This window comes from Lasioglossum baleicum, chromosome 14 (assembly GCF_051020765.1).
Source record: "Lasioglossum baleicum chromosome 14, iyLasBale1, whole genome shotgun sequence".
NCBI lineage: Eukaryota > Metazoa > Arthropoda > Insecta > Hymenoptera > Halictidae > Lasioglossum > Lasioglossum baleicum.
Window position 1 is genome coordinate 3,120,520 of NC_134942.1, and position 25,041 is coordinate 3,145,560.

Sequence of the window (25,041 nt, forward strand, 5' to 3'; positions counted from 1 at the left end):
GTACCACTGTTTATTGAAATTGAGGCGCGAACAGGGGTACGGGGACGCCCTCACGGAACTTTGTGCATTCGTTTGGATCCTTATTCGGCGAAATGGATACCCACCACGACGGTCTCGACGGAGAGCAAAGTGACAACGTTGCTGGCGAGCGGAATCGTAATAGCATCGCACTGTATCAATATTTTGATAGACTGTAATATTTTTTTAGCTGGGACAACTTACTGAAATTATTCGAGGCTTTGGGAAATTTTGTTGCTGCTGGAGACGTACAGTCCGCGACAATACTATAAGACATCACTTAAAACGAAATAATTTTGAAATGTGGGTATTTGAAGTGGTCGATAAATGAATTGATAAATGTCGTAGTCGGTTCCGATTGGTTTATATATTCGATTGGTTGAAAATATGAGAAGGGGTCTATGTTAATCATAAACCGTTCAATCATTTTCATTCATTTCCTCCACGAGAGGCAGCTTTCACTTGATAAGACTGTTTGTAATATAGTTTGACTATATTACAGTTAGTCTGTATTAAACTACGTGAAACTGAAAATTTGCATAACGATCCGCAGTCGATTTATAACCAATTTATAATAATGACCAGAGAATGAAATTTCATTCTCCATTTGATTTCAATCCCCTAAATTACGCAGCAAAAACGAATATATCCATCAGTAGCTTAATTAGTACTTCATTATTATAGACCACCCTTCTATGTTCGTAACAAAAGTTATTTGTCATTCATTCGAGTATGTCAGCCATACTGACATTTTGAACAGGATTCAATATGCTCTTGACACAATGTTACTGATTTCTATTCGATTTCAATTCCTCTAAACTGAATAACAAAAATTAATGTACGCACGAACAGGTTAATAATTGTTACGTGATTATTGTGGAATATTGTTCCGCAATTATCACCGGAGCGCGGAATTTATGCATTTGCGAGAACAATGAATCGTTGAAATTTAATGTAAAGACAGTAGAAGGGGTATTTGGAAAAGATGAAACACACTGTGTGAAAAGATAAAAAAATACATTTTCATTTCAGTTCTGTTTCACAGAATTAACTAGTCTTTTTGACGATGAAGTGCTCTTTGGGCGTCCAACAGAAATCATAAGAGAATATGAAATATATGACATTTGACAAATAAAAGAAGTTCAATCGATCGACTTCTTTCTGCGCGCAAGCGGGAAACAAAGGTGTACGGTGCACGGGAAAGAATAATACAGTGAAACGTATTGCCTCGAGTAAGCAGGCTTTATCGATCTCATTGTAATCGCATCGTCATCGCCGCCATTTCATAAGTCTGGCTGACAGTGAGCGGTATCGCAGCAACACGTACAGATGCCGATAAATAAACCGCAGAATACACCGAGAGAACAAAAGGAGATTAAACGCAAACAAATCCTCCTTTGCTTCGTCAACCGGTAAACAGAAAAAACATAATCCGCGTTAAATTCAAGTAAATATTGTATTTTATATCATAAGTTTCAAGAGCATCGTAGTGTGCAGCAACGCGCACAATTTCACAGTCCAGCGATGAATAAAAGAAGCGAGTCAACGGACAATAAATCACAGCCGCTCGCTATCCATAGTCAGCGTTACATAGCACCCGCGTAACAATAGCCAGGAAACGCTGCGCTGTAGTCGCGCAGACTATCGGCGAGATATTGAGTTTATTATTGATAAATCGCGCGATCAAATTACTCGAAAAATTTTTCGTGGATAACTCGTTTTCCCCTCTCCGGTTTTTACCCGGGGAATCTTCCCGGTGCTTGGCGAAATATTGATTAAAAATGCACCGTGCATTATTCCCCCTCCAAGCGTACTCGCTCTCCCCCGGGTGCTGTTGATCAGTTTCTCATTATGTAAAACGGCGTAACAAGAGCAAATTGCGAATTGTAAATTACAAACATCCCTCGAGACGAGCAAGAAACTCTTCGAGTATCGATTGCCCGCCGGAAGCGATTTTTTCCTTCTGCTGCGCGAATATCTCGAAAATGCTAGACTACACACGTTCCGTTTGCATTAATATAGAACTGTTTCGAGGCAGCTGGAAATTTGATTTATCGACAGACTATAAGCGAAGCTGGACGAACGATATTCGCGAAAATAAACAAGAGGAAGTATACACATTCTCTTCGCAAAAACAAGACTGAGAAAATTTCATTTTGGTAGTTCCAATTGTTTTCAAGCTTCCAAGTGTGTACGGAAAAATCATTTTCTTTATTATCATTTTTCTTTTAGGACAAAAATTGTCATTGTTAGGTTCAGTGATAAATGACTTACGTTCTAGTACGTCAATATTAGTTATTTTAAAAAGTATTCGCCCAATTTATTAGTCATCGTCATCGTACATACTTACAGCCTGAATAGAATAGACTCTGAATTAAGTCAATACTTTGTAAAACAAATCTAATTCTAAGAAGTCTAATTTATAGTAAATAAATAAGGAGAATAAAAATGGAAGTAAAATTTACGAACCTAATAAATGGCAATTTTCGTTCTCAAAAGAATGATAATCAAGGAAGTCAGTTGTAAAGAAAATAATTGGACATTCGTATTGATTACTACACCTGGAGCTTCAAAAAAATGTATTACTCATTTTATATGTATACTCGTAGCCTGAATATAATGAATTACGTTAAGACAAGGAGAGACCCTAAGAATGACTTCATGGTACGGTCGACCATCTGGGAGTTTTTCAGTAATTCCTTTCTTAGAGTCGAGCCATTTCTTGTAAACCGGTAAACACGTGGCGCATAGTAATAAGCACAATTAGAAGTTTTTTTATGCATTCAATGTAGCCTCCCAGGTCCACGAGACCGTATCGTAAAGTCCCAGCGCCGAAAGTTCAGGTAGTAAGCGTCTGAAGAACACAAGCGGCCCAATCACCCCCACCTTACATACACGGGGGGATCCGAAAGGGGTCAGTAGACCTAGGTGAGCGAGCGGTTAGTTCATCAGAACAGTTCGGTAGTGTAAGAACCATGAGAGACTAGAATCGTACACGTAGTGCATCAGGATAACACAGTTCACAACAGTGGTCCTTCAAGTATAGACGACACCAAGTGCAATATTTAGAACGGTAAATGTTCATTGTTACTATTTTTTTCCGGCAAAACAAAACTTACTCGTGATCGACTACGATGTTTAAAAATGATTCGTGATCGAACATGATGTTTAAAAATTACTCGTGTGTGATCGAACACGATGTTTAAAAATTATTCGTGATCGAATAGGTCTGTTTAAAAATTATTCGTGATCGAATAGGTCTGTTGAAAAATTTTTCGTGATCGAATACGACGTTTAAAAATTATTCGTGATCGAATAGGTCTGTTTAAAAATTATTCGTGATCGAATAGGTCTGTTTAAAAATTATTCGTGATCGAATAGGTCTGTTCAAAAATTCTTCGTTATCGAATAGGTATGTTTAAAAATTCTTCGTGATCGACTACGATGTTTAAGATTCAATTTGAGGAGGGCTTCTACATATGTACTCTTGAAAAGAAGTGTATACTATTATTTTTCTCGTTCGTTTAAATTAGATAGCATATTTCGCGTATCTCCGTATTTTGCCCCGTATCTTCGAAGCTACGTTGACCATTGCTTTTAATGTACTGGAAAGGGGAAGTGAGGATTCGCAGGATCTTCCATCGAGGTTCACCGCGACTCAGTTAAGGTTTTAAGTATATGTCCTCCGCTGTAAGGCGTTCCTCTCCCCCGTTCCGGGCACTAATCCAAAATTAAGATTAAATCTCGACGAGCTTCCTCCTCTCTGTTTCCAGAACTCGAAGAAGCTACACGTGTGGGAGAACAACGAGGCCGTTTCGGAAATCATCGCCGAGAAATCGCAGCCGCTGGTACGTCGTTTCAAAGTGCCGGTGCCTGGTGGGTTCAAAGCTCGAGTTCGACTACTGATCCCGCCTGATGCCGATCTATCTGGCGCTACCAAGTACCCTATGCTGATCTTCGTGTGAGTACCTTGCTCTAGTTTACACTAGTTTAATTACTCCTGAAAAACGTTGATTAGATAGTCCTTGTCGAGGACATGTCGTCCTTGGACGACATTTTGTTGCTGTGCAATCGTGTGGTCGCTTAATCATTTATTTCTGACATTATTCTTACGATCAGAGTTTCTTTAATAAAATACAGATGAGATTAGTCTTAGTCTGGAAGGTGTGAAGCTAGTCTGATTAATGGACTGCGGATCTTTATGCATTTATGGGAAATTTGAGTAAATGATGCTCCTACAATTTTGTATTTCAAAATTGAAGACGTCAGTTATATGATTTCTCATCTATTAAAATTAATAAGAGAAGAAATGGCATCCTATTTGGTTTGAATTTATTGCAATCGACGCAGGCAATTTTTATTTTGCATAAAGATCCGCTGTCTACTTTTTAATGTATTGTGTCATGTTAATCTTATTAGTGTATTGTGTATTGTGTACAGTGATATTTTCTAACAGAAAATGAATATCACATTCAGTGTCATTTTCTACGAATCAGCCACTGATAACCATTTACTGAACATCGTCGTAGCAAATGTTTATAACGCCCCACGTCAATAACAAAATAATACACTCCACCGGTCACAGTAACTCGAAAACATCCACTTTTTCGTTTCCATTCTCGCTCCATCGACGCGGTTAACGACACCGCATAATTAATCACAGAAACCGGCCTGTAACAGTAATTGCGCGGCTTTATAAATAATTCATTGTTTACAATTATTCCGGTATTAGCAACATCAGTGGATCAACGAGTTAATTAAATGATACTCGGCGCGTGCGCGCGGTTTTGCCGCGGGTTCTTCCACCGAATTTCGTAATTACCGTGTTGGAAAATCGATGCTCCCGGATGACTATAAAGAATCGTCATTGTTTCGCGGGATGATTTGCGTGTTGTTGGCTCCCTGTTGTTCGGGAATGGCGAAAATCTCGGGGAGAGAGCCGTGACGCGCGCGCGAGGTGATCATAATAAGCGCGTAAAATTTATGCCGCGGGTAAATACGGGTGCGTCCCCTGGAAATTTATACGAGACGCGAGGGGCCCCGCAAATTTAAACGTTTTCGATGCAAATGAGCGATCGTCTCTTGTCAGGTGGCAACAATCCGACGGGAACATTCCGTGGGAGGGGGGGGGGGCTATTCCTTATTCACTCGGCATCGTCGCGGTCGGGAATTTATACCGCGGATCACAAAGCAGTTTCGCTGTTTATCCGCGATTATAAATATTTATAGGGTACGCTCGATGCTCCGCGATGCGTTCGATTCATCATCCGAATCTTTCAACAACCGTCTTTCCTCTGTCTGCACGGGAATGCAGGCCAAATGCACTCCAAACCCAACCCCGTTGCACCACGAATTATCAGGCTGCTGTATATGAAATGTACTTTTACCCCCTCGCCGTACCTTTTCTTTTACCGTTACAGTGGTTGGAACGTCTTTATCGGGAAAAATGTCGTAGAAGATAAGAGAAAATTTATATTTTTTGTACGGCTACATTTATTTTAATGCTTAAATATTGATGGCAAACGAGTCAAAGTTTATTTCATCTAAAATGAAACGCGTATCATTCATATTTGTTAGACTTTGTTAAAAACCTTCATCACGAGTCTGACTTGTCAACATACAGCAAGGGGTTAAAAGAAAAAGCTGCGAGTTTACTTTTCATACATTTGTGATAAAAATTACTAACATGAAATTCGGTAGATTCCAAACGTTAACAATCCTATCGTATTTCTTTCAACATCAACAGTTTTAAAGGTTATTGCTAGACAGCGGATCTTTATGCAAAATAAAAATGTTTTGCATCGATTGTGGGAAGCAGACATAGCATAAAAAATTGATTTCATCCCTTAACGACTTTGTTACATTAAAGGCAACATTAGAACATTCTTGTATTTCACCCAATCAATTTATTCGTAAATGAATTAAAGATCCGCAGTCTAGATATTACAAAAAGCAACGAGTTCATCAGTTTGGATGAAAATCCATAGTCCAGTTTATATTTCTATTTATTTAGATGCAATTGAGGAAACCAATAACACACAATAGAAGCGAGATTACTGTAAAGTTCATTTTGAAGCAAGGAGCAACTAGGAAAATTAGTTCGGAACCCTTTGCGAATCTAGAATCACCGTCTTTCCCGATATCGGCGCTTAGACGTCGGTGCACGGGCCACGTTAATTAACGTAATGGCCCGTACATTCTCCTCCTCGGCGGAATAAAATCGGCGAACGAATATTTTTTCAATTGCGTCGATAGAGTCTGCTCCACGGATAAAGGATATTTAATGGCGCCTGATTTCGCCGGGCGCGCCTGCCTTTGTTTCGTTAGGCGTTATTTTTCATATGCAAATACCAAGAGCTGGCTGTATGAATACGCTTTAATGTCTCCGCGGAGCGGATACGAATTATTCGGCGGGGGTAAAGCTAGAAAAAGAGAAGAGAAAAAGGAAGGAAAGGAAAAGGGCGAGGCAAGGAGGGAAAAGGATAGAAAACGGCGGCGAGCGTCGGCGTTCCCCCGTCAGCCGCAGTTATATCATTTATCAAAAAGTTTTTGCGAGCCTCTATTCTATTAAAAGGTGTCGCGAAACGTCGGGAATATCGCCGCGAAATTCATTCGCCTCTATGTAAACGAGCGTCGTGGATTTTTATCGCGCCGGCATCGCGATTAATTCCCTTCGAGAAATGAATATTAACGGATCGCATCGACGACGATCCGCCGTATTAGTTGAATTTAGAAAGAAAAGGAAAGGAGAAGCAAAGGAAGAGAACGCGAAGGATGATTACCGAGAGATTTATGTGCGTTTTCCTCGCTTCTTTTACGGTAATTTCCTCGATTTTTCCTCGGAAAATAATTAATTATATCGGCGATACAGAAACGCTCCGCCTCGCTGCGCAGTTGCACTACGCATAAACATGGCCGCCGTTCATACTGCTGAAAATAGTTCGTTCTGCTAGCTTCAAAATTCATTTTATTTTATTTCCTATCACGTGACAAACGCTACTTAATTTGTTTAAACAGTAGTCCTGAGTATTTTAATTTCTAATATCAATAATTCAGAGTCGACAATAACGCGTTCAAACTTCTAATGAGAAATTGCAGACCTCGATGTAAAGACTTCGACAAATCCTTTTAGAAAAATTGTACCCGTTGAACTACCGTATATTTTTAAATATTGCTGATTGTTTGATAGAATGTTAAACAATTTCCACTAGCTAGTATAAAAATCCATTTCTTTCTCTGATAAATAACGTTATCCAGATTCTGTGCAAACATCAGCCAAAAGTGTTTAACGAATCCGATCGCCGCCGATTCGTCATATTTGACACGGAATCGTCGAATTCGAAAATAAAGAGAGAGGACAGCCGAACAATGTGGAAACGACAAAGGATCCAGGAGAGTGAGATTTGTGTATACACAAGTGGCTTCCTCGCTTCCTTTCCCATTATTTCCGGGGGATTTCTCGTCCGATGATTGAAAACTGCGTGGCTGGAATAAAAAAGAAAAAGAAAGAAAGTCCGTCGATTAATTCGTCGAACGGATGATCGATAGGTTAAACGAAATCCAAAGGAACTAATTACGCTGCGGCAACGGCGCGGCATATACACGCGTTTTCATTTAATTTTCATGGATACCCGGTTGTGCAAATATAAGTAGAGTAATGCAATTAAATCCGGAAATTGAAACGACCATTCTTCCGAGCCCCGGCAGCGACAACACTTGATGGCGCTCCGAATTTTGCTCCTAAATCGAGCCGAGCTGATCCGCTAATGGATAGTCTCTTATTTGATCGGCCATGCAACATTAACGGACCACCCCGGTTTTATTTTACGATTATTCCCATTGATTTTCTGGAAGTAGACTCGCCATTTTAATTTTATGCGGGCTATATTCAGGCTGGGTACATGTGGCTGGAGAATCTCCATTATTTTATACAAATGTCGGACAATTATGGAATATATATAGGTCTCCATTTTGCAATTCAGTTTGCTACCTAAATTTACTCTATAGCGAGTTAAAATTCTTTAAAAACCATTCAAAAATTTTGTGAAAAAATCTACGGGAGATGATGTGTCGCATGTTAAAAAAAAAATTTTCCGCGCGTGGTAGTGGAAAAACCACAGTTTTCTTGAAATTGTACAAGCTTAACGAATTCTTTCAAGGTTAAAAAACGTTCGTACCACAATCTGCATAATTATCCCATATTCTGCAAAGTTTCAACTTTCATATAGAAAAATTTCATCGCTCTATCTCATTTCTATCGAAAGTTCTTCGATTTTGACACAGATTTCGTCGGTTTGGCCCACTGTGCGGTGCGGCGCAGTTGGTCCGTGTTTTTCGTTAATAACTCCTAAACGAAGCCGCGGATCACATTTTTGGAAAGGAAAATATCGCTGTAAATGGTCTCGGGAACGTCCCATTTCCGGGAAGTTCAGGAATTTCGGGACACCCTGTGTATAAAATATACTTGAGTACCAACAAGAAATCCTGAGGTGTCCCCTAAAGTATGTCGATTGTTTCACGTTCGTTATGCCGAGGGTCAACCTTGCGGAGATGATTAAGACGGAATTTATGAATCGTTGTTTGTTAATGGGGCAGAGGCTACAGCGAATTTGATTCCCGTTTCAGATATGGCGGTCCAGATACGTACCAAGTGACCCAGAAGTTCAACATCGACTGGGGCACGTATTTGGTAACGAACAAGAGCATCATTTACGCGACCATCGACGGCCGTGGTTCCGGTTTAATGGACAACGGGATGCTGTTCGCCGGATACCGGAAGCTGGGCACCGTGGAGATCGCCGATCAGATTAACGTTACCAGGTGAGTCACCCGCTCCGAGAAGTAAAAGAAACTTCTCTCCGGACGTTTGCATATTCCGATACAGTCCGTCGGACTACCGTTCTCTTCTTTCGCCCGGTCTCAAGTACGGATAGAATTCTAATTTTACGCCGGGTTCTGTGCACAATGGGCCATGCAAATGCCGTGTCCCAATTCGACAGGTTCTCCGTTACAGGACCGACCGGGACCGAAATAATTCCCTGTCCAGGAAAAGTGAATTATAAAGGCATTATGGATGCCATTTAAACTTCTCGCGCGCCATCGGTAAACACAATGTGTACCCTGGCGAATTGTAATTCTCCGCGACGAGACGGGCTAACGAATATCCTTGGCATTTAGTTCGCTCTTTCGAATCGTTTATGCAACGACTAATTAATTTTCCATCCCCTTGATAATACAGAATAGGATTTTATGCGTTTGCAACAAAACTGGGTAGGCGAAGCATAGAACAGTATTATAAAAGAGATTTAAAAATACCGATAATTGTCATCCGGTTATTCTTACGAGGTTTCAGTACCATGTTATTAATGCAGAACGTTTGGATTTTGCGTAGAGGTCCGTATAAATGATGCACAGCCTGATTGCTAGAACAAAAGTGGGATTCTGCGGTTTTGAAATAAAATTTTGCTCGTCCATAATTCTTTTTCCATTCGCGTTCGGAAGCCGCGAGATCGTTTCAGCGGCGGGACACGATTTTCATTTCCACGTTCCGTCTGTGTCCGAACAAAAGCGAGTTTCGAAGTGGACACAGTTGGCGGCACGCGCGCGCATATATCGATACTTTAATGGTAAAATATGCCAGCGCATCGGCCATTCTGCTTACATACGCGCGGATGATTAATTCCTAATACGCGGACAATAAACCGGTGCGCGATTTTTCAGTCAATTCGAAAACCGCCGCGCTCGGTAATACATTCCAGCGGAGACGAACTTCCGGCGCGGGCGCGCGGAAAAAAATTGCGCCCCAGTTCCGCCGGCAGTAGTTCGCCGATTAAAATGCAAATAGATCAGAATGTTATAGTTTCATTGTGTTATGGGCCTCCGGGTTCTGATCGCGCGACACCCGCTCCCCTAATTTCTTCCTTCGAAGCCCATTTACATACAGAATGTGTGCCGGGTGTAATTTACCGAATGTCCCCGTCGCCGGTTCGGTTTTAAATGCAAAAAGACGCGTCCGTCTGCCTTGTTAGCCTCTATGCATTTTTAACGGCCGTACGTCAACAAAAGAACCCGGATTTATATTTATGCGGGACGGTGTTCGTGATCACCAGCGGATCCGATCCCGATACAAAAACGACGTCCAGAGATAACGCAATTTATAACGTTCCACGTAAAACTACTATTTACATTTTTCTCCGACGCTCTCTTCCTCAAACTCTCGCGCAATTTATTCGACGGGATACCTCGACTCCGACACGGTAGATATTTATTCCATTTTGTTTACTGTAAATTGTTCGAGAGGCAGATTCTCGACGACACGGCGCGGCGCGGCGCGGCGCGGAGATTCTGCTATCCAACATGGCCGACGATCGACGCGACGAACGTGAAACAAATTCTATTTGCAACGCTCTCGGTCTTTACCTTTTCGTTAATTTTATACGACACTTCAACGATTGCGATGTTTATTTAGCGAGATTATAGAGTGATATGTGCAACTTGATAAAACTGGGGAGAGAGTACGATTCACAATATTTTAGAAACCATTTAGAAATTGCAATATCTCATGTAAATCATTAGGGACAGAGATTTCAGTGAGTAAAGGTTGTTTTCCAATATGGTCGACAGTCAATATGCGCCTAACCTCGATGCAGCTTGATCTATAGTGCTCTCGCAGCTAGTCTCCACATCTTTCTCTCCCCTTTTCAACTTCTACACCATCTACTCGATCCCTAGATCAATCGGACTTCAACACCCGCAACATTCTTTTACAATAAATCATAAGAAATTGTATATAGGTGTCAGAGACGAACGGTAAAGTGGATGTTGTGGGAGTAGCTCGGTAGAAGGCGAGTTTCTGGACTACAGTATAGTTTCGCGACATCATTGAGGTTCTGCCTATAGCATTTGCCCCGGTATTTATCCCTCGACTCACCCGATCTGGATTCGAGACATCGTGGAAGGTCGTCCGGCGACGAAAGCAGGAGTTGCCGAGTCGCGGCACGGACCGCGTTTCTTGAAATTCCCCGGGCAACTTTACGGCAAATCTAATTATAGGGAGAGCCTTTACTTTTTCCGACGACCTCCTGAACACCCGCGTAACCCCCCCCCTTCTCCCGGTTCGAGGCCGGGATGGCTGACTTATTGGACGAACGACGCGGTAATCCGCTAATACGGCTAACAAACTCGCCACGTCCGACCCCCTGTTTCCGTCGACGTACGAATACAAGGCCCCTTAAATGAACTTCTTTTCTAGAAACCAACCAACCCCCTCGACACTCCGTTAAAGCCGCCCAGTCTCTTCTCGGTTATCGGCTAAGAAGGCGGGTTAGAATTACGTTCGCGTCTTCCTGAATTTATAGACCGAGCCACGGACAGGTTCTGGCGTCCCTCAGCCCTCTCGCCTCTTCACTTCTTCGTTTTCTCCCAGCACCCTGTCCAAGGGTCCCGTCCCGTCGCCTCGTATTTTCCTCCGGTGTCACCCTGGAGAGACGCCTTGGAACGGGTTAAGTAATCGACGGGAAGCTTAGCGACGAGGATTCTTCGTCCTCCCAGGCAAACGAGACGCCGCGCCGCGCCGATCTGGAGGAGGGCTGGAGGGAAGGGAATTCGTTTCGAACTTCCTCTTCCTCCGGTAAGTTTTATATTTTCGAACCGGAGGTTCGTTACCCGGGGACCCGATGTTTATGCATGTTCGCCGAACACGTCGGATTGAGGAAGAGGTCAGAGTAATACTGCCTGGCGACGTGATCACACGTGTGCATTTTTCTTTGTAGTATTTCTTTTAGAGACGGAGGTTACCTTCAATTTCTTTCAATCAGATGCCATATGTTTGTTAATATTATATGAAAGAGTGTGTCAGGACAAGAAATCCAATACAGTTACCCTCTTTCTGCCATTATCGGGTTCGCCACGACGCAGACGCGAATGAGGTTCGTGCATCACGTCACGCGACCGATACGAGGCGTGGGGATGCTCGCTGCCGGGAAGTGGGGAACGCCGTAGAAGGGGTTAGGTAGAATATGGAAGAAAGGCTTCATTTATCTACATACAGTAAATCCTCTATAAACGCAAAAGCCTCGGGGGGGATTCGTCGTTTGCATTAATCGTAGACGGGACACTATTTCCTTGAGCTTCAACAGCCGAGCCGAACGTGGAGAAGGACAGCGCGTGTAAAGAGAAATCGCGCGCGTCCGAAGTGACTCCGACTCTCCGCGTCTCTTTACAATTATTCCGGTATTAGCAACATCAGTGGATCATTGAGTTACTTAAATGATACTCGGCGCGTGCGCGCGGTATTGCCGCGGGTTTTTCCACCGAATTTCGTAATTACCGTGTGGAAAATCGATGCTCCCGGATGACTATAAAGAATCGTCATTGTTTCGCGGGATGATTTGCGATTATTCTTTCCCATACACTGTCCTTCCTCGCGCCCGAAACGTTCATAGTCGATCAATCGCACGGGCCTTTAAACTGTGCCGACGACTGCGACTCTCCGAGTCGCCTTCCTGCGTTTATAGAGGATTTACTGCAGTTTGCAGGCCTAGTAGTCCTCTCCTAATTCCTCTCCCTCTCTCTTCCGAAATAAGACCCCAAGTGGGAGCACATGGGCGTGGCTAATGTATCAGTTAGTGGGGGGAGTGAAGGTACACGTCACTCGTGACGCCACTCAGATTCTGACTCTATAGTATTTGCCGCACTATTTCTCCGAGAAATCCGCCGATCTGGCAACGCTGCTTCACAGGCGAAAACCTTCACAGGCCGCCAAGCTGAGCGACTCGCTCTTTGTTCCCTCGGCTGACGGGGGGCGGAATAAAACGGGACAGGCTGCGGAAAAATGGGCGCCGGCGAAAACCGGGACATTTGAATTTCGAGGCTCGGGAATGTGGAAAACCGGGACGGGAGATGTATGCACACGGACCCGGTCAAAGAGAAACAGAGAAAGAGGGACGCAGAAAGGGAAAGGGACAGGGAGCAGCGCAGAGAGAGAAACAAATAGAGGAACGGAGAGAGGATGATGGAAAAAGAAGGACCCAGGCTGTCGTTTCTGTGTCGTTAATTTTGCACGCGTCGCGGTTCCGTTCCGCCCGGCGGAAAAGCTTGGTTTTTTGGTGCTTCTTGAGCGGATATCCTTGTCTATAGGAATGAACGAAGAGGTATCGGGAAGTTTAATTGGAAGGCGTGTCCGTGGGGGGTTCCCGAAGATGGATTAGGGTATCGTGATTGACTGCCGGTGGTTTCGGGAATATTGTTTGCGGATTTATTGACGAATGTGCGAGTGACGTGTTCTCTTGACAGGTTGGAAGTTTGTTGTTTGTTTGCGGGAGGATTTTAAGCATTCCGTGGACAAGATGTTGTTAAGGGAATCTGTGATACCTTTAGGATCGTTTGTTAGAAAATTCGAGACGTGGTTGGGAACTTTCGTAATTCTTCTAGTGTTCGTTCAAAGTCTTTTCAGTAAAAGCTGGATCGATCGTAATTGGACTGCGGATTTTACGTGTTTATCACGAAACTGGATACGTTCAATTTAAAGCAGTGGAATATTTGAAAGATAATTTTAAAAAATATTTTATTTGGATCCTGTATCTTGCAAACCATTTTTTCATTTTGGACATTCACGTTGATCGTGATAAAATTGTTGCTTCGTCAATCTTATTTGTCTTACGCCTCTCTACATGTTCAGGACTGAACAACCAGTTAACTATTCACTCAATTAGAAGTTCGATAATCCAGAAATTATAAATATTATATTACAAATATTATACTGTGTTTTCTATGACAAGACCAATTAATCTCGAACCAATATCCGAAATTGCACGTACCATAGCCCACTTTAGTATTACACCTCTCAATTAGGAAGTTCGAAACACAGTTTGAAATATGGTTCGCGATTCCGCACGAGCGTTCGCTTAAAGTCTTCCCTGGGAATACAGCTCAGCAGGCTAGTCGCTTCTGTTTGAATGGCTGAAATACTGCGGCATCGTTTCCCCGTCATGGAAATGCTCGGCTCGGAAAACACGAAAAACTACGACGGGGCCAAATCCGGCAAACACCGGGAGCGTGCCGCGAACTCTGACCTCAAGTTTCGCTCGGAAAATTGTGTTACGAGTTCCGACGATTGGTTCCCGTCGTACTGCGACGCGTGTCTTATCATACTTTTCAACCGGGTCTGGTGAAGTTGCAAATCGCGTGCCGAGATCAAAGGAATCCACACGGAAGAACAGAACCGACGACGTTTCCTCTAAAATCGAGACCGAGAAGAGATCTGCGACGAAATTAAACCCAACGAAATTTCCTTCGAACATACTCTCTCTGTCCCATAATAATAGTAGCAGTTGATGAATTTAATTCGTCCCATAATAATAATAATAGCATAAGAAAATAAATATAGAACGCAACATTTATTACCAAAAAATTAGATTACATTAAACAATAAATGAAAAATATTACTCCAAATTTTTTTATTTTGAGTGTTCAGATGGTTTCTGGATTTTTCAATAATTTCGTTACTGCATTTTAAACTCGGCGTGCCGTGACACGTGTCCCATCATACTTTTCAACGGGCCTGTTGAACTTGCAAATCGTTTGGAGCAAATATTTTCTGCAAAATCGAGAGCAAGATCTGCGACAAAAGTTAAAGCCAACGCTATTTCCTCCAAACAGATTATTTATTCAGCATCGGCGACAAACGATTGGGGCCCGGAACGGTGGAAGAACGCAAAAGAGGAGGGTAGAGGTGTCAATCGTTGGATACACGTGTCGCGCGCGGCGCGGCGCCACGTGAAAATAAGATTCAATAGTTGAAAACAAGCCAGCGATCCGCAAGTGTACCAACACTTCCGAAATACGGAAATGCCGCATTCAGATTCTAACTTCCGCAGCTAAACGACGCATCAGAAACTTCCTCTTGTGCACACACTCGAACGCGGGGCGTATCGGTGCATCGCCGAGTTTCACCTTGTCGGCGCAGTTGCTGCGAGAAACTTCGGACTTATCCGTTGAAATTGAACCTCGTTCTACCGGGAGGAACCCTTTGACGACGATCGAATCATTTTTCTTGGGGATCCTGCTTATTCGATGCGATCGAAAACGATCATCCAGATATTTCTCTTTGACTTTTGGCTTGTTAGTATCGCCTGGTCAAGAGTCGAGAGCACATTTTACGATGCAGTCATCGATCAGTTCACTGTCGACCCGAAATTCACTGGACATTTTCTTTGGGGAAAAGCTGCGAGACGGTCTCGTTCCTCAGGCTTCTGAAAGCGATATCCTTTTAGAAGGTAGAAACGTGGATCCTCTAAAAATGTTGATCGTTTTAGAAAATGCTGGTGACATCGTTTAAGCCCACGAGATAGAACAAGATGGAAGATGGAAGGTTTCTTCGTCCACCACAATTGTTCATTGAAAAGATAATTTCTTCTAAAATTGTACTACACCAAAATCCGCGGTCTGTTGTTGAAACAAACTTTAAATCCTTATCGTGCGGAACAGTTCATGGTGCAAGTGCTCATCACGTCTACTCTCGATTTATTATTATATCGCAAGCAGCAACTTCCGGGACAGTATCGTACCTTTCTACAGCAAACAATCGGTTCCTCATTCGGGCTCCCGGCAACACCTCGGGCTCCAATTACGTATTCTCAGCCAAACAAGCTTCAGGATCTCGTCTCGACCGTGAAGACTCTCAAATTCCAAATTTGTTGAGCCAATAACACGCACCGGAACCAAACACAGCGTTGCAAACTCGAAGGAATCGCCGCGGAGACTCGCGAAACAATAACGATCCCCGCACAATCGTTTTTGAACAATGTAGAACGACGTCTTCCGAGAATATTTATGATTTCGTCAAGTAATGTATTTCGTCAAAGTAATTTATTCAATGGAAACCAGTATTAAATAATGCAAAAAATATTTCGAATGATATATCCGTTTTTAGTGGCGCCTCTGAAAGAGCCCAACGCTTGAAAGGAGGGTAGCCGGAATCCCAAAGAGTGGTTCTTTATCTCGATACGCTTGGATCGGCAATCTCCGATGGCGACTTATCGATTCCGCCCAGGGTATCTCGATGCAGGATCGTCGTCGAAACGGCGCGGCGGCGAGGCGGATAGAAAGACGATGCAGGCCGCGATGAAGGCGTCGCATTTCGACCGATAAGTTCTTCCTGCAGGCCTGCATCTGTGTGCAGAGTGGAAGCCCCTGAATGGCATCCAGGCGTCGCATCGTTGGTGGTGCCGGGGCCACCCCTGTATCCACGTTGCAATGTTTTGCTGGCGCGTCGCACCGCGTCCGGCCCCTAAAAACCGAGTCGTGAAATTGGAAACCGGCCAAGCGATTGCGGAATCGGCCAGCTCCCTTTAACCTTTGCCCTATTGCGCGCGGTGTTGTCGGCCCTGCGTCCCTGTCACCGTTTCTCACCCACTTCTCTATCCTCGTTTCAGTCGAGGAGACCAGGCCCCCCTCGACCCCCTTCCGATCCTCCCGCACACTGATTTTTCACTCCGGCTCTTTTTCGCCTTTTTTCCTCCCCATTTTTCCACCCTCATCCCTTCTTCTTCCCTCTCGCTCTCGCCCTGCCTCTCTGTTTTTCTCTCTTTCTCTCTGTGATCTCTGTTTCTACTTTCCTCTCTTCGCCATCTCTGTTTCTCTTTCTCCCTGGTCTCTGTGGAAGCAGCACACTTCAGCCCCGTCCTCCTCGCCATCGTTCTTCATCTCGCCCGGCATTTCTATTCGCTATCAATCTACCGATCCACCGACGGGAATCATGTCTCCCTGAGTGGCACCGATGGCCCTCCGAGGAGCCTTTCGGATTCATAAACGGGAGAGAGGGCTGCCTTCTGTCTGATATTTCGAGAACCAGAGTCGAGTGGCTTGATTGACTCCCCCTCAAAGCGACCGATCGCCTACGCGCAACCCGGTAATTCAGTTACCAGAGAATCTCGCGGCCGACCTGCTTCAATACGCTGCCACACTCGCCATTGTTCTTACGATTATTAACCTGTAAGGTAAAGGTACTAGTAGTTGACCAGTTAAGAGAAGTTTTCCACGCAAACAATAGTAACCACTTGCTCTGTCATCAAATAGCGAGAGTCGATGCCTGAAGACACTCTTTAAGTCTTCTAGATAATGTACCAAGGCCACTTTTTAAAAAAAGTTTACTTATACAAATTTAAGAAACATATTTAAAAATTCAGTAATTGCTTCAGAAGTTGACCACTCTTGAAAATGAAAAATCTAGTAATTGACCATACTTCACTTCGCATGCAATTGTTTTGAAATTTAACCAACAGATGGTATGCCATCCGAGGTTCACTTTCAACAAAAGTGTACAGCTTATAAAAATCTTATTTTTTATGTTTTTCTTGTAAAATGGTCAACTACTGGTACCTTTATCTTACAGTGTTGGTACCGTTTCACGAACTTCTTCAGTGACCTAATGGTACGTTGAACTTTCTATAGATTAGCAGTTAATTATGCGTTTCCTCTGCATAAAACAGTGTACGAAGGGTTAATTTTTCTGGCGATTTAATCAACGGTCGTGTTTCGGGGGCGGACAGGGCCGAGCGAATTGAAATCGGTGCCACTCGAAAATAATCGAACCGTCGTTTTCATTGATGAACGACGTCCTCTCGATATCTCGCGGCTTATTCGAGGCTGGGAAAAAAATTCTCGCTCTGTCCCCCGGGCCTGTCCCCTGTGCTACCTCGTTTCAGAGAGCCAATCGTAGAGAGAGAAAGAAGGAACGGAGGTCGTTCTCTTTCTTGCTAACAGACTACGAAAAAATTCCTTTCCCTCCGCGTTCTGTCCGAGACGCAATTTCATTTTTCTTCCCCTTGGGGTCGGGCTTTATTAGAAATAATTGAGTCCGGCAGGCCTTGGCCCCGTTGCGTTGGTCGACTGTTTTCGGCGTCGCTTTGAGGCTCTCTGTTTAATTAACTTCAACGCCGCGTTGTTGGCGACGGGGACCGGTTTAGATCAAAGGGAAGGCGGCCGTGATGTCACGGCCGCTGACGAATTTGTATCGCCGGTAACACGGTCGGATAATAAACAGCTCGAACACTGAATTACCCATCGTTTTACCACACGACTCTTCTCACCTTCTGCGCCGATTAGAAACCTCCATGTACTTAACCCCTTGCCGTACCGTTTACAGTTGCAGTAAATTTGTATTTTGTCTATGGTCACATTTATTTGAATGCTTGTACATCGATTACAAACGAAGCAAATTCGATTTCATCTAAAAAGAAACACATAACGTTTATATATTTGGTAGACTTTGTTCAAATCTTCAACTCTCGGCGACTCTGGTCACGGACGGACTTGGTCTCCCGTTTTCCAATCAATTTGACCATGTCAGAATCTTCCGAGGACCAACAATAGTATGTTGGTGTCTAATCAATTACTAAACATTCAAATATTGCATGAGGTATTATATCTACAACATGAAAGGAATCATATTGGATGAAATTATTCTATGTCGGAAGAAATATTTAATTTTTGAGTTAACATAGCTCCACATGCAAAGGATTAACTTTGTTACCTCGTCTTTAAACTCTGACTGTACTCAATTACGAATTTCAAACTCCAAGTTTAAAAGAACTAATGATCAACGCTGGGGAGCGCTAAAAGTGAATATTTTATTTTACGAGAAAATGTGTAACAATGTGTATATCCAAATTTTTAGCCGTTTTTGTTTAACAATGTACACCGAAGGAGAGAAATTTGAAGAAGGAAGGGAAAGAAATTAGTGCATCCCCACTATGATAATACGATCGATCGATAAGTAATTAGCTTGTGCATAGTAGTTATCACATCGTGAGCGATTCGTGGTACACGTGGCCTGAATAGAAAGTTCAACGTGTGACATAGGTGTAACACATGGCACGGAACGTGTCACGTTGTGTGTTCTATTATGCTCTTAACACGTTCTCACGCAATTATGTTTTCTAAATCAGTCTCGGAGAGCAGCAGATTCTTTAAAAAAAACAATTTAGTACTCCGACGGTGGAGTCGGGGTCTGTCTTGACCCGGAACATCAAAATCGTCATTCAATTACTCAGTTTTTGTTGCACAGTTACTGCATTAGGAAGAATAGGAAGATGTCTGCAAGAACTACCTTTAAAAATGTATAAATGCAGCATACTAAACGTTATCGATAATATGATTTCACAAGGGTGGCTCGTTGTTCTCGGGCAGAGTTGGGCATCAATCGATTAAAATTTGAATCAAGATTGATTGAGTAATGTGTACGATTAAAAAAGGTAATCATTGAAAAATCGACGATTGATTCAATCGATTGATGAAGTTGATCGTCGCAGATAACGATTAATAAGTATTTCATCATTAACCGCGCAACCCCAACGACTAAACTAAGAGATGTTTAAAGTAGAAATGTATTCGTCAATCGTTGATTTTTTTGCGGAACTCTGTTCCAGGGTTAATATCTGATTCTCGTACCCGTGTTCAACCGCCAGGATCGTTTCATCGAATAACCGATTCGGAAAGATAAATTCGGTTTTTCCCTGCGGCGAGGTTCAGGATCCATTTAGAGGGTGCGCGAGATGACCCTACAGGGATGAGTATAACAGCGTCACCGAAGCATGATAGATTTAACCTGCTTCCTGGCCGCGATGCTCTCACGTTCCGCCCCGAAAATCGCCGACAGAATTTCTCTCGTTTTTTCCGCCCCTCTTCACGTACGTTTTGAAACGCGTCGAAACGTTCGGTTGGAAAACAAAACGGGGGAGAAAGAGTACAACAAAAAAGGCAAAATATCAGCTGCACAACCAGAGAGGAGCCCCTTTGCGGGGGATTCAGACCCACCGCTACCGCGGGGGTGGTAGTGCAGAGTGTGTACCCGGTGCAAAGTGTGGAGTTAACGTGACAGGATGGAGGGCCCGGGAGAGGAAAAAAGTGAACAATACGGGGTAGCGAAAAGAGTGTAGAGTAAGAAGTCAAACGAAGTGGAGAGCAGAGAAAAAACCGGGCCGGCTAATGAGCCCAGGGTGGAGAGAGGAAGGGGGAGCGGAACAGCGGAAAAGAACGTAGTAAACCGCGACAAAGTGAGTATGAAAAATGAAAACGAGACGGAGGACGATGGGCGGCTGAGTGGGCCGCGTTGCAAGAAACCGTCTTGGCGAATGAGGGATTGGAGGGCTTCTCCAGGACGACAGAGTATCGTAAACAGTGGCTAATCTTTTAGAAGGGTCCTGGATCGAACGAGGTCCGGACACTGTGTCCTCTAGATCCGCCCTGGATCCTCATTTCATCTCAAGTTAACGCTGAACCTACCCAGCACTAAACGCGATTAAAATGTTACAACTTATCAACGCATAAACCCAAATTTTTGGAAATCGTGACACGCGGCGTTTTTCCTTGCAACCGCAGAAGTTCGTTGGATAATTCCACATGGACGCATCTCTGCGATCTCGATAATCGTAAATTAAAAACATCAGGACGCGTCGTTTCGCCCAGTGTTGAATTTGCGCACAGAACAAAATTGCCGATCTAGATATTTTCACCCAGAAGTCTAGCGATTAAGGTCGAGAACCCGAAAAGTACTCGCACGATCAGTGATCAAGAAACTTTTCGAGCAACCCGCAGAGAGAACAGTGCAACATAGTGTGCCATAATTTTCCCGGTCCAGCGGTTCGCCTCGCAGTGACACAGTGAAGCAGACGATCGAAATCTCCGGGGTCGATCGACATGCACAACTGAGCCGTTAAGAGCTGCAATCGAAGACAATGCACCGGGGGAATCACGGGGCGGGGGCGATGGGTAGAGGTTGGAAGGGGTCGAGCGCGGATCTCGCACGGGAAAAATGAAATTCTATCTGAAAATCGATAGTGGGAAACAGGCTCTCGCCCGCTGCCGGAGAAATAGAATTCAAGGGAAGGGCATCGGCCGATTTACGAGCTAAATAAATTTCGCGAAAAAAGAAGCCTGGTTGAATGGTTGGTGGCGGTGGGGGGAGGGGGTACTGCTACAGGAGACCATTACTATTTCTATGGGCAACCGTGTGCGGCCAGCGCCTCTGTTCCCCGTGGTACCATTATTATTGAACACGCGAGATACGGGAGACAATAGCCCCGGAAAGATTGGAACGAAAAGAGCCCGAGAAAACCTCTCTTACCGCGTTCCGATCGGAAATCACGTATCGTCTCGAGTGGAAGAAATCGAATGCACCGTGAAACAGTGCCCGGGAAAGTTTCCCGCTGATGGGACCGCCCATTGTCGGCCTTTTCACCCGGAATTGACCGTTACGCCGGCCGCATTCCTCAGTCTGACCACGTTCCCTAAACGCCGACACTTTTCGCGATTTTGCGCGGCCATGGAGCCGCCGCCGGACGCTTGATTGCGGCCTTTGATCCACTTTTCTGCCGGTGATCAGACACCCCTCTTATCGCCATTTCTTCCTAGATCGCAGCATCACTATTTTAACACGTTCGCGAGAGGCCACTTGTAACAGAATTGCCGAGAAAGTAAGCTTTATTTATTCGACATTATTCTTTAGTGGGCTGAGAGTTCATGGGTGCCATAAAGTTGTCCGGTAGAACAGAAAGTGGTCGGCTAATCAAGTTAATCCTGACACTGAGCGTTGTGGACAACTTCAAAGAAAAAGGGGGGTAGAGATTTTCTTACTGCGAAAGAAATATCGTCTTATATCCTAGGAAGACTGTAACTAATCTTTAGTAATCTCAAGACAGTCAAATGAATTTTATCCACTTTGTTGTTCGAGATCATAAACTGCACAATATTCAAAGAATCCTTAATTTTTTCCTGCAGCATTGTTTCAATACTTCACAAAGGAGGTACACTATATTTGTTGGAACATTTCAACAAGGAAACAGCTAAACAAATGCCGGTAGCGAACTCGTTAACTTCCAAAGAATCTATTATAACATTTCTGAACATTTCTGAACAATTCATTTAACATTTCTGAACATTTCTGAACATTTCATTTAACATCTATGAACACTTCTGAACATTTCTGAGAAGATATCTGAGAACACATCCGAGAACATTTCTGAGAACATTTTTGAGAACATATCTGAACATTTCTATAATTTTCTAAACATTTCTGAACATTTATAAAGTCAAGAACATTTAGAGAGACCACGACTTTCCTCTGATAAATAGTTTCACTCGTTGATGCAGGAGTTGCATTTGATAAAACAACTGGATGATTAAGATGGGCAATGAAACAAATATGGTTGAACCACCAAACGTTAAGTGAACACGTATCTGGTAGTTCCGAAATCCGTTTCACAATACCGGGGGAGTAGAAGTGAAATAATTCGCGTAGCGGTTTTCCGCGTGGCGATTCGATGGCGACGTAAAGATTGTCCGACTGTTTTACAAGTTTCCCGAGGCCAAGGGAAACATTCTCTCTCGCTAGCACCGTATATTCGGCAGTATAATTCAGTGGGTCGGCGCAACGTGTTCCCGTGAAATCCGTCTTCATCGTACGACCGGGTGCCGGAACATAAGAAACTCGGACCCGAATGCATTATGCATCCGGCGGACGAGCACTTAGGACGGCGGACGACATTTATTTTAGTGGCCGATCCTTTAAGGACGATTTTTATGATCTGCCCCGCGAGAGGATCACGGGACAGCGTGGCCTTTCGAATTTAAGATCACTCCTGTAACCTTTCCGACCAACCTGATCCTCGCGTTCCCGGCTTAGTAGCCGGTTAGACATTTTTCCGGATTTTTTTTACGCCTCTCACCCCACCCCCTCTCTCTTTCTTCTCTTTTTTTCATCCTCGCGTTTTCTATATCGGCCAGAGAGAGAGAGAGAGAGTTCTCCCCGTGATCGTGTTCAGGCGACGCTGCGGACATATAAATGCGGCATTCTGTGAAAACAAGCTCGCGAGCCGGGGGGGATGTACCGTGACTGTCTTTCAAACACTTGATATTATGTGAACGGAGATACAATGGATACGCGTGCTGCATTGAACAGAAACTTTTCCGTTGTTTTCTGGACGAGAATCTCGCGGGCAAGCTTCCTGCTGCGCGCAGCGAAAACTTCGCGGCCACGTTTATTGTTCATTATCATTGTTGCCACGTACTTGTCGCGGACCCGATCCCTCGCCCGGCAAATGGATCTTTGCTTTTAATCATATTTCCAACAAGATGAGTTCTTAAATATTGCACGCCGCGGAAATCTTTCCTTTAACCCTTTTAACTGCGGCTGTCGTCATTTTCCTTGCAACCACAGATATAAGTGTAATTATTCGACTGCGGATTTTATGCATTTATGAGAAAAATGGGTGCGTACAAATTTAAAGCAGTGGACATGTGTTAAAAATATTTAAGGACATCGATGTATTAGTTTCAGCTTAATAGAATAATTAAAAGAAGAATACAATTTTTATTTGGCTCCTGTGTCCAGCAATCAATGCAAATATCTTTTATTTTGCATAAAGATCCGCAGTCTAATAATTATATTAAAGGAGGGAGGTAATTACCCCGTTTGCCCCCTCTAATTTTGCCATTCTTATGTGTATAAAGCATTACGTATATTATAGATAGGAAATTAATGTATCAGCACTTGTACAACTTCTCTTTTCTTTTTGTTTCGCGTTTAGACATACACATTTGTGAATATACAGCAGCTAAAAGGTTAAATATCCCTCTGACACTTCACACGCATCAAGCGAGACGTCTCTGTACAGTTTGAGATGGTCGGAGAATTTTTAGAGACTCTTATAATGTTAAAGTATCAAACATAATGTATAATATTTTTAAAAAATCTGGAATCCCGCCAGGAATATATTTATAGAGGATTGAAATAGATTTGATTCGAGCACATATCGAAACAAAAAATTGCACGAAATCCACAAATGGATGCAGCTTTGTCATTTTGATAATGTGAAGCTTTTCGATCCATTGCATTGGTAGGTTTAGTGTTGATAAATAAAAAATTTGGAATTCTGCCAGGAATATTTTTTGATCCCCTAGCTAACAATATATTCATCTCGAAGCGGAATATTGAATGCGCGAGCGGATTGTTCCGCGTAAAATCGTGACGAGCCCGGTTATTTCCATTTTAACATGATTTTGATGCGTGAACGATTCCACCACCGGTTGCAGGTATTTACAAGACACTCTGCCGTACATCGACCGCACCAGGACTGCGATATGGGGCTGGAGTTACGGTGGCTACGCGACAGGCATGACGCTCGCCATGGATTATCGCGGTGTCTTCAAGTGCGGCATGTCCGTGGCACCTGTAACAGATTGGGCTCTTTACGGTACGTCTGCATAAGATAATATTTTCATCCGAGCACCGAGCGGATCCTCTACTCCTTTTCCCTTCTGCTCGAGAGAACACCTCCTTCTTTTTCACCTCATGAATATTCCAATCGATGTCGCGAGCAATTTTTCCCGCGAATGATTAACGAAACTGCCGGGAACGAAAAACCCCGTCCACTGGTAATCGATGATCCTTAAAAGTACAATACCCGCAGCCGCTTTAATTAATTTTCACGCTGTATTAGGTTCCCGGGTGAAATTGCCAAAATTCGCTGACTACCACGGTCGATTACGTTTTCACGAGATCGACCTGCTCTCGGCACGACCCCGTTCAAACTTTCTACACGCTACTCATTTTTTCGACGAGAATGCGAGTTTTTTAAAGAATCGCACGGCCTCCTTTCACCTCTGTAAATTGTATATCGTCGGGAGTAAAGCGTTTAATTAATTGTCCGCGCCGATCGAAAATTTACACCGTCGTTTCCGTTCGAAGAGATCAGAATTCGTTTGGACTAGGTGGTGGAGGGAAGCGGCCCGTCCACGTATATTTCTCGGAGTAGTGTTGAGCAAGAATAATGCTTCGGTCAATATGTTGCTGAATGAAACAATATTTAATTGTAATGAAAGCAGGCGATTCCGGCATCGCACAGTTGTTGTGTGGAGCAATATAATCTAATTATATTTCCTCTGATAAAACGGCAGCTCGTGTGTTTATTTTTTTCAGAGGAACGATTCGATGAAATTTTCTCTTAATTTTCGTTACGATCGTTT

The 25,041-nt window shown here is 43.5% G+C and overlaps 1 protein-coding gene across 16 annotated transcripts in view; it reads left to right on the forward strand.

Moving 5' to 3' along the window:
- The window catches only part of LOC143215783 (venom dipeptidyl peptidase 4), a 357,851-nt gene that overhangs the window by 323,217 nt on the left and 9,593 nt on the right, over positions 1-25,041 (forward strand). For all 16 annotated transcript variants that reach the window (XM_076438232.1, XM_076438220.1, XM_076438224.1 and 13 more), the window contains 3 exons: positions 3,792-3,979; positions 8,644-8,838; positions 24,109-24,269. In XM_076438232.1, coding sequence (XP_076294347.1) covers positions 3,792-3,979; positions 8,644-8,838; positions 24,109-24,269 — 544 coding nt within the window. The remainder of the gene's footprint in view (positions 1-3,791; positions 3,980-8,643; positions 8,839-24,108; positions 24,270-25,041) is intronic.